Genomic DNA, 11,003 nt, shown 5'->3' on the forward strand with positions numbered 1-11,003 from the left:
AAACTGATGAGAGCAAAGCAATCCGGTTGTATTAAAAATAATAATACATTAAGAAAAAAAAAGACACGTGTCTAGTGATGAAAGCTTAAAGCCTTTCATCACACTCCGCATTAGTTGGAGACGGCTGTTGCATTTGGATGCTAATCAGTCATACTCTCTCTGGACCATGCAATGAAGCATTTTTTATTTATTTTTTGCGTAACCTAAACAACATAAGTGAGTTGAGTTGAGTGAAAGTAAACAGATGGTTCAAGACTGTAAGGTTTGTCACTTTCAATTTTTAAAAAATGACCACTCATTGGCTGTTTGGTGTAAAATGGACGTGACTCGTGACAATCAAAGACGAACTCACCTTGATAAGTGAGTTTGAACCCCATCCTGTTCTCTGAATGGTCACTGTAGAAGTGAATGATGGTCTGGTGGGTGGTGCTTAGAAGAGAGGGCGGGACTTGTGAACCAGTGAATTGTCCAATCAGAGACGAGCTGTGCTGTGGTCCCGACCGCACCTCCAGGAAGTCATGGTTGTCTTCAGAGGAAAAGTTTTGGAAGTGAATATGGGCTCCTGGGATAAAATAGAAAATACACATTTTATTCTTGCCACATTAAACATACTACCATCATTCTGAAATATGAACAATATATGACAAAAGAAAAAATAATTATCACTGTTAAATTTTTCCTACTGTAATTTACTAGTCCAAGACAAGCACATTCCTTGCACATATTCCAAGCCTACAACCAGATGTTATCAATGTCAAATTCAAAACTGAGCACATCACACACTCACCTCTAATTAAACACGTGATAACGCTTTTAATAAACCATGTGTCACTCCTGCTAATTTTGTGCTATGAACTACAGCAACAGATGTACTGACACTGCCTCATCCTTTCAAGGAATTATCCTCCAGCCCATAATAGTTACCATATCCTGTCGGCAAGATGATTTGCCAGGTGCAGTCTAGGTTGCCGGGGTAGTTGCCTGGGAAACCCGGACTCAGGATCACTCCAGTGACCTCAGACAATACCCCACCACAACGAGCTGACAGGATGAGAGAAAGAAAGAGTCGTGTTAACGAGGCACCATATGTGCTTCAACACAGACAATATAGAACCCACCCCCCCCCCCCCCAAAAAAAGGCTAATAAAAGGAGCCTTAAAGCAGCAGCAGGCCAGGCTACACTGAAAAGAAGAAAACTAATTCTATAAATGGAGAACAAAATGTTTTGGGGTTTTTTTTCATTTCCAAGTAATCTAATGCCAAATCAGTCAGAATAGTATCATCACAAATTTATGTGTTGAGATGGGCCCTTCTTGAGGAGCCTATCCATTACCATTCACGACCAGGAGATATTTCTGTTTTTCAAACTGTCTAAAGTCAGTGTAAAAAAACATCATAGTCTAGAGAAACAAACTAAAATTGCCTCTTTTGTTTGGTTTGGGTATGACCTTCCATCCATAGTGCTTAATATCATATGATGATGTTTCCCGATACATATTTGAAAATGGCAGGTGTTGTGAAAGTGACGGCAATTGTTGGACTGAGAGTGCTATCTTTCAGGGTCTGCAAGAAGTAATCATTTATTAAAATGACAGTTTTATTCCTTTAATATTACAAAAAAAATTGTAATATGATAGCAATAACCGTAACAAAATTATGACTTCTTCATGATATTATTATTTCATTTTTGTAATTCAATGTCTTAATTTTTTCCTCTTTTCTTTCCTTGTTTTCATTTTCAGTATAACTGTTATAACTTGTGAATCACTGGGATAAAAAGTGATTTCTTAGCTGTGCTGCACAAAATGAGCAAATATACTACGGTTTCAAAATCATATACTGAATGTAGGCAAAGAAGCATATTCGCTTGCAGGATTTCTGATTGGATTAGCATGTTGATAATATATTGCAGCGAGAGGAGCCGAATGCCTCGCTAAGAATAGCTTGTCCTGGGACAAGGTCGATTTTAAATGGAATTGACCTGTTACAGATGTTCAGCAAGAAGCTAAGTCCAGTCGTAACACAAACACCAATGGAATCAATTCTTTTGTGAACATGTTCAAAAACAAGCTTTGACTCGCGCCACAAAACTGCTGTCACAGAACCGCTAGCCCTCATGTATGCTACTGTGAATCGATCGAAAAGTAACTGCGCTCTCTTGCATGTTGTGTTCATCGACTGGAGCTGGATATTTATTTCAAGCATTTTTTATCATACACAACACGAAACAAAAAGTAAGTTGCTCAACTTACTGTATGTGTCTTTTAGTGAGTGCGTGTGTGTATGTGTGTGTGTGTGTGTGTGTGTGTGTGTATGTGTGTCTGTGTTTGTACCTATGCAAAGAGGAGGTGGGTAGTTCCATCTGCGCACAGTCCCAGGCATGCAGGAAATATGAGAGTGGCCCTTTGAAGAGAGAAAAAAAATGCAATCAATTATTTTGGCAAATAGTATTGCTACTTTATGTTTGGTGGTGTCAGTGTTACCTGTAAGGTGTATCCAGGCTCACAGGTGAAGGCCACTACTTCATTGACCATGTATCGGTCTCCTGTTTTTATGCCGTTTGCTGGGATCATCGGCTCAGGACAAGTCGTCAGACCGACCGCTGTATCAGGTTTAAGGAAAAAGCATGGCTTCACTGGTGCACAGTTAAGTGACAGTATTCACACCAATGCCTCGAGATAATTTAACCATTTCATGCACCAATAATGATAACCTGTAACGTGATTCCCAAAACGTGTTGTCATTTAATCCCATCATATTTAATACACTTTTTTAATGCTTTTTTTTTCATTCTTCATTTGCGGCTAAAGTTAATAAAAAAACAGCAATCTCATTTCCAGCCGAGTTGTTTGCATGACACATGATAAACGAGGTTCGCGATGATCAACATTATTCAACACTTACGAGTAAATAATAATACTGGATGCACTTGGCGATTGTTGTTTTGTTCCTATCATTTACATGTAAGATTAGAGCAGTTTTTTTATGCCTTTGGGATGGAGCGAAGTGATTAGGTACTGTACATATCCTTCAACACATTCAGGTTGAAAGAGGCGTGCCCTTCATCAACTATTGCATTAGAACGGGGGGCGGCAAGCTGCGGCTCTGGAGCCGCAAATGCGGCTCTTTAGCGCCGCCGCCCTAGTGGCTCCCTGGAGGTTTTACAAAAATGTTTGAAAATGATGGGGGAGGGGAATATATTTTTTGTTTATATGTTTATATTTATATGGTTTCTGGAGGAGGACAAACATGACACAAACATTCTTAACGTTTTCCAATGCTGTAAAAATATGTAGAATAGAAATATTAAATATTAAATTTCAACATGTCTGTCAATGAAGATTTGGGTCATAGCCTGCGGCACACGTTTCTATCAGCAGGACGGAATGCCAGGCAGGTGGTTGTTTAAAAAATAAATAAATAAATAAAACGGTGTTTCATGTACAATTCACCGAGGGTACTGGCAAAGAATGGGAATGTGGAGGGCCGAGAGAAGCATTTTTAAACGGTACACGTGAGCTACGATATTTAACACGCTGCAAAAGCGTGTCCCCATTCCTCGTTCATTTTAGGGTCCGTTATGGCTGTTGCTCATTATGGCATGCGTGTGTAAGTGTGTGCTTATGCGCGCGTGCGGTAACGGGTCGATCTCAGGAGGCTGGTTGATCGAAAAGTAGATCTTTGGTCAAAAAGGTTTGGGCACCCCTGATCTACAGGATGCACTGCAGGGGGAAAAAAAAACATTTCATCATGAAGGCTCATTGTGTATTTGTAGCAAATTTAGTCATTTTGATAGTAGGCTAATATAGCTAAGATAGATCCATACAGCACATGTTGCCTTCATTATTAGTCTTTTACTTTTTTGCAGCTCCAGACATACTTGGTTTTTTGGGGGGCTGTTGGTTCAACATGACTCTTTCAGTGTTTTGCGTTGTCGACCCCTGCATTAGAAGAAGGGAATCTGCGTGTGTGTGTGTCTTCCATTTGTTTGTGTGTTTCAATCCCAAACTTCTGCAGGAGACCGCCCTAGAGTAAGTGGTTACCATAGCAACACTGGGGCGGAAGAGGACTAAAGAAAAGAAGATTCGAAAGAAGGGAATGTGTGTGTGTGTGTGTGTGTGTGTGTGTGTGTGTGTGTGTGTGTGCGTGTTTGTGCACGTGTTTATATATGTGTGTGTCTGGTCTTGTTTGTTCATCATCTACCTGCCTACCGGCAAAACAATGTGATCCCGCAGAGCGAGCACACTTATACACATGCATCCGCGCGCGCACACAGAAACACACGGATGCCTTGTTGTACGTATGCCGACATTTGAGAGCGCGCTCGTCCGCACGCATGGGGAGGAGGAAACTTCCGAAAGATGAAGCACAAATGAAAGGAGCTGCATGCGACATTCGCACTCAGTGCATTATTAGTCGGAGCATCGTGACAACTGATCAATGAATCTAGTCCATTTGGCCGACCGTCCTCTTTCTTGTGCTCACTCCCGCTCTCTCTTACCCTCTCACACCCTGTGGAAAAATAAAAGCTGTGATACTATTTAAAATGCTGACAGCACGACAAAGCGAACCTTGATGGGCACTCGGCAACAGCAAGACGGTGTCAGCATTCTCGTCAAAACTGACGCGATTTACTATAAAGAGCCTTCAGTGAGTGAAAAATGACGAGAATATTACTTGTCACACGTCCCCCCCGCTCCACTTATATAACATAAAACACGTGTTAGAGGCAAATCGGCAACAATAGTGCGAATCTCTCTGGCTAAATCGAATAACAATTTGTGAGTAGCTAGCACAACCAACCGTCTTCCATTTCCAAAGCATGTTCTGTATGTTAGGCTCATTGAAGACAACCTGTCATTGACATAACCTCATGCCAGGTACGCACTCTGGGTGGAGCAACCCTAAAATGTGAAAATATGGTCATTCCCGGCGCGCCTGCTGAGCGTATGGACTTAAGCACTTTTGCTCTTGCGCACTGCAGAGTGTAGTAAGTCCAGCACCCCGTGAAGGTGATTCCTCATATTGCACGTTTTGATTCCGTTAACTGCCCACCGACGGCCCGGCGATGGCTGACTCATGCTGACAGAGCGAGACACACGTGGCCCATGCCGCTCATTGACGCTTACCAACTGCCCAACAGCCGTAACGCGTCCCGACCACATTGCGCCGGCGGCAGAATGTCGACATATATCATATTAAGTGTAGAAAAATATCGGCATCAGCGGTCTTTTTTTTTAACCTCTGCTTGGAGGCTTTCCATTTCAAACACGCTGCTTGCGGTTTGGAGGTTTTGAAAGCTTCAGGTCTCCCATGATTACAACATCGAAAGTCATTGTAATGTTGAGTTAATTGAATGTTGAATCATGTTTTTTGTTTCTATGTCGGTCAGCAAATAGGATTGCGCGGGCTGTAACGCAAGGACGGCAGCGCTGATCTAAAGAATGGTATGCACAGACTTTATTAGGATGGCCCTCCAAACATGCATTCAGTCGCACGCATGGTATTAGGATAAAATTATTTGTAATTGATTTATGTCATATAAAATAAAAACACAAATGCTTTCCTATAAGTTGTATGTAATTTTGAAATTCATGGTGTAAATATACTCGTTCATTGTAAAATATCTTTTTTTTATTACCTTAAACAATATAGCATAATAATAATGCACAATTATTATTCATGCAACTTTCACTTTTCAATTTGGTATTATTTGATTCTTTAATTTGTGGGCCTAACACTCCTTCGTATCAGAGATAATATGACAATTTTGTCCTTTAAGATGCATACCTGCACAACATTAAACACATTGATATCAAAACGGTAATCTGTAAAGAAATAGCAACACTGTAAATTGTCCTCCAAATCTGGTCAATCAAGACGGGGACGGCCAACAAAAATTCTGACAATGGAGTTAAAAATGAGAGCAAGGTAGTCGCATACACTCACAAATAAATGAAGGCAGGCAAAGAAAAGAAAAAAAACCCAGTAACTCACACATTCTCACAAAAGGAGACATGTTCATTGATCTAGAAATGATTCTAAGCCAAAAGCACCACACGTGACCTGAAAAGCACAACCACGACCTGACAGGTGTTATTCTGTGTCTAATTGTGTGTACTGTGTGAGTCTTTTGTGTGCATGTGCTTTGCGAAGTCACTTAAAAGCCTATTCTTCCCACGTGCATTGTCAAGCAAGCATGTTGCCTTTGTGTTATAGTATGTTTTGCGTTGATGACCCTTGAGGCATAGTTCGTGTGTGAGTCTGTGTTCTTCTGCAGTACTACTTCAGGTCACTGACTTCTGTAATTTGATGTTGAAGGTTCGGCTCGACGTAGACGTGTGTGTCACAGGTCTGTGGGTGTTTTGGGTGAACAAACCCTTTCTGTAAGGGTCCCTGCAGTCAACCGTGCTTTGTTTTCCCATCAGTAGATGTCATTTTTCTATCAGTCATCTTTTTAGTCACTCCATAAATGTTGAAAGCTTGAACTTACTTTTGTATTCAAGGTGAAATCCTGCAGCCACAACGCTAATGTCACTCTGAAAGTGCAAGAGAAGCTGATTGGATGTGGAGTTAAGGAGGGCAGGGGCTGTAGTTCCTGCAAAAAAATACAATAAATAAAAACAGGATTAATGATGACAACCAATAAATAATATTTATCGTAATTTTTCATCCGTCTATGCACTATACGGCTTATTTCACTAAGGTGGTCGGTATGCTGGGGTAGACCTTAAACTGGTTGGCAGCCGATTACAGCGCGCAAACAAAGACACATTCACGCTCACTTTGACACCTAAGGACATCCTTATCCGTATTCTAATTTGCACGTTTTTGGAAAGTCGGAGGAAGCCTGACCACCTGCAGAACTGTGAGGCGGATGTGCTAAAATTCTGGCGATACATTTATATTACATACAAAACACAAGACTCTGATAGTAATGTTTTCCACTCTCCAGCCTCACTTCATTCTGATAATCATGTCTTCGATGGTTTTTGTGACCATTTTCCTGGTTGCAGTTTAGAGTGGTGCATGACAGTGAGAGCTTCTGATAATCAAATATAACACGGCAAGCCTGAAGGACGAGTCAGCCAACGGAGGCACCTTTCAGTATGAATCACAAAACATACTAAATGAAAACCTCTGAATATTTGATTGCGATTTTGCATCGCTCTAATTAGATTCTCGAGGTGTGCCTAATGCTGCGGCCGTCGATTGTAGAGCGGTGTTAAAAAATGCATAAACTGTGGGATTCTGGCCTTAAGAAGTCTTCACATGCCAAGTCCGTCTGGGAAAGGCGGGCGGGTGACACAAACCCTCCAGAGACCACTAACATGAAATTGTCCCTCTATGAGGAAACCCTCATCAGCCCTCACGCTCAGTGGCAAACATCAGATCACTGTGGTTCGAGTGGGCAGCTCCCCAGTGTGTCTTGTGGAGAAGGGCAGAGTCATTTGCGTGCCTTTGTGTACGTGTGCGAGTGTGTGCTGCCCAGTGGGCGTCATGTTTCATGTGTGATAGGTATGTGACAGGTATATGCTTGGGGCAGGTCACAGTGGAAACACCGCTGGGAAATTGTAAAGGTTATCTCATTCTTTACGCCCCCCTGTCCTCTCTTCCTCCTTCCAGGCTTCACTCAAAGTACAAGTGAAGCTGCTTTGCTCTTTCTTCTCCTGCTACCCCTCCCCACCCCCCACCCCCCACTGCCCCCTCCCGCTCACTGTTGCCACAGAGGAGGACTTCTTAACGCATCAAAAGGATATTTAAGATAATATCAGATTTCTTGTTATTACAAGTCATCCATTATGTGTCTCCGGTGTGCAGTGTTATGGGTGTGCATGTGTGTGCTTATAGATTAATAACTGTCATAGCTAATTCATCACATATACTCGCTGTGTGTGTGCACACGGCTTTAGTTTAGGTGCTGTCATATCCCATCTATCATAGACCTCGACCTGCTCGTGTGTGTGTGTGTGTGTGTGTGTGTGTGTGTGTATGTGTGTGTGAGGCAGGGGTGTGAGAGGATATTGTCATACCAGAAAATGACCCTAATTTAGGAGCCGTCATGTCTCCCCCATCGTAGATCTCCAGAGAATCCCAGTTGTGCTCGGTAGCAAATGTCATCACTTGAATCTAAACAGCAAAGAATGAAAATAAAACACATTTTGCACCCAAGTGTTGAGGCAGAGCCATTATATAAATTGGAAGTTGAAACGCAAGCATTGCAGCATGTTCTTCCCTGGAACTCAAATGCAGTCAACTCCCATATTCACCGTTCATCTATTTGTGTTTGTGGTTTTTTTGTTTTTTTTTTTGAAACTCATCCTATCGACAGAAAACCCACCTACTTGCATTTTGTGTGACATGGCAAAAATAAATAAATAAATAAATAAAACATACTGTTTATGGTTTTATATGTGTATCCTTTGGGAGAACAACTCCAAAATAACAGTCTTGAAATTATCCCATTGCAACAAACTTGACATCTGGGTATTAAGTCTCGTGTTTATTTAAAATTTCATGCAGCAAGCGCTAGTAAAGTAACCGTGTTGTCCCGCTGTGGGATTTAAACAGACAGCAACAACACATCATTGTATTCCCCTGGTATTTAAAAATGTCTGCACTCTACCATCAGCACTTCAACATTTGCCCAGCAGTGTTTGTCTATCATCGGAGTACCCACACTCCAAGTGGTATTCACACTCAGCCAATTCATCTCTTCAAGAGACCAACGCGAGCAACAGGCTATTCAGTGGTGGCCCTGACGCAACAGCGTTCGGTTCCCGTGAAGTGTGTGATTTATTTGGATAAAATGCAGTACATATTACATGTCGTTTGTCCCAAGGACAACCCTCCTGGCTCGAAGTCACCATCCTGTCCTGTTTGCTTTTCAGTGTCTGGAGGGTGTTCCCTCACGAGCCTCACCTGACACAAATCCGGCCTCAAGACCAGCTGCCTATACTGTATACACACTCTGCTTCACAGAAAACTGGCTGTCGGATTATTAAGACTTGCTCACGACTGTTTCCAAGTGCTTCAATTTTATAGACATTTGCGATTTTTGCCTCTAGTTTTGTCACGTAGTTCATTGGGTTTCTCTTGTAAGTATTTTTTCATTACTGTGGAGTCTCAGTTTTGTATTCTCGTGTTTTAGATTCTCTTGTCCTTTTGGCTGACACACAATTTCCATTTTCTCGTTCCTTGCCTTTTGCAAGCGCTTTTGTTTTTTTACGCATCATGATTCTTGATTCATGATTAGGATATGCTAACAAAACCATGCTGGTCCATGCTTTTTTTTTTTAAGCAGGGTCATCATCGTTTTAATCCAAAATAACATTTTCTTTGGTTTTTGGGCTTGCTGATAGGGCACTTTTCACATGGTTATGAATTATAAATACCATTTAGCGAATACGATCTAATTAATGGTAAAAGGGTTAAATGGCATCTTCACCTGTATTCCAGCTCCTTCGCTGACATGGATTCTCCACAGACAGTTGAGACTGTTTGGGTATGGCTCTGGAAAGCCAGGAGACAATATGGTACCACGGCGTTCTGTCAGATTCCCACTGCAAGGAACTGAAGGGAAAACAGAAATGACATATTTTTCAGTAACGTTTATTAATCAAGTAGCTGAGGGAAATGACAGGCTGTTGGAAAATGTCTGTACATCCAGCCATAGAGTGTTCAAATGACTAACACAGAGCCAAGGGTGGAAAAAGCGACTTCATGTGATTTAATAAACTGAAGTGATAATTAAAACTGTTCGCTGCAGAAATAGATTTCAAACCGACCTAGAATTTGTTGGACATCATTTGTTTAAATCATGATGATTTAGTGTTTGGGAACAGTGTTTATTTCAACGGTGCAATGTCAGAGGAATATGAGATCCAATAAAAGTGCGATACTACAGCGAGGTATTAATTTACAGTACTTTATGTTTATTATCATGGTTCTAGTGTAGAATTTTATTTTATCACTGAGTGGCGTTTCTGATCATTTGCTCAATTGATTTAGTTGAAAGTTGAAAGTTAAAAATTAGTTAGAAATGGTATTTTGCGGTGATAATAAAAGTTAATTCCGATATGAGAAATCAAATATGAGAAACATGTCAAGACATCACAGAGTTGAGCTATGCAACACTACAAAAAGATATGTACTGTTAAATAAATCCCTTCTGACAGTATTCGTCAAAACACAGCATAACTACATTTAGAATCTATTCAAATTTTGATCCAATGTTATGGACAGCGAGGGGAAACCTCAGTGCCTTACCGATACAGCTTGGCGTCGTTGAATTCCACTGGGCCAGAGCTCCTGGTACGGCCTGGCACCGGATCGCGCTGGATCCCTTCAGGAGATATCCTGGACTGCACTCGAAACGGATCACCGAGCCGGCGGAGAACTCTGACCCGATCCGCCTGCCGTAGCGAGGCTCTGGCACCGAGCTACACTGACTGTCACTTGTCCGAGGCACAGCTTCAGTCGGAAGACATTCATAGAGTATGAGAGGAAGGTATTAAAAAAACAAAACAGAATTCAATAAGCCTCATTCACCATCAGTCCTCGTGAACAGTTATCCGTCATGCTTTTAAAGGGATTCCAATTATTACTTAAGTGATTAGGTTTCCTTGCTGTTTCATTTACAGAGATTTCAATTCATCAACTTTGTCAGCCTTAGCGTTTTCTCGAACCGAAGCGGAACACTACCTCCATTTCAGAATGATTAGTGTTGATGTTGCTTCACTTTGCTTTTAACTTGGTTGTCCATTCGTCATCCATTTAGCCATTCAAACGCTAACTTTGCAGAAGACAAAGACGGATGTCAAAGAGAGGAGGGAGTCACTGTTTGAATGATTCTACTTTTTAACAACTCGCCATTATTCTGACTAATTATCTCAAAAATACCCTCATGACATGATTGGAGTAGGGGGCCTTGATAGAAAACACTTTAGTCACATCACCTTGGTAGACAAAGTGAAAGCCCTTAGCTGGTTGGCCACTCTTGG

At 41.5% G+C, this 11,003-nt stretch overlaps 1 protein-coding gene across 1 annotated transcript in view; it reads right to left on the reverse strand.

Annotated features, from left to right (window-relative positions):
* The window catches only part of LOC147207693 (CUB and sushi domain-containing protein 1-like), a 357,336-nt gene that overhangs the window by 58,338 nt on the left and 287,995 nt on the right, over positions 1-11,003 (reverse strand). The window contains exons 35-43 of the mRNA XM_086107135.1: positions 10,959-11,003; positions 10,270-10,473; positions 9,449-9,573; positions 8,034-8,130; positions 6,494-6,598; positions 2,484-2,602; positions 2,334-2,403; positions 925-1,041; positions 353-562 (exon numbers count right to left, since the gene is read on the reverse strand). The exon at positions 10,959-11,003 is cut by the window's right edge and continues 51 nt beyond it. Of these exons, the coding sequence (XP_085963261.1) occupies positions 353-562; positions 925-1,041; positions 2,334-2,403; positions 2,484-2,602; positions 6,494-6,598; positions 8,034-8,130; positions 9,449-9,573; positions 10,270-10,473; positions 10,959-11,003 (1,092 nt within the window). The remainder of the gene's footprint in view (positions 1-352; positions 563-924; positions 1,042-2,333; positions 2,404-2,483; positions 2,603-6,493; positions 6,599-8,033; positions 8,131-9,448; positions 9,574-10,269; positions 10,474-10,958) is intronic.

Source organism: Hippocampus guttulatus, chromosome 3 (assembly GCF_054856545.1).
Source record: "Hippocampus guttulatus isolate MCC_2025c chromosome 3, RoL_Hgut_1.0, whole genome shotgun sequence".
In the NCBI taxonomy this organism is placed as follows: Eukaryota; Metazoa; Chordata; class Actinopteri; order Syngnathiformes; family Syngnathidae; genus Hippocampus; species Hippocampus guttulatus.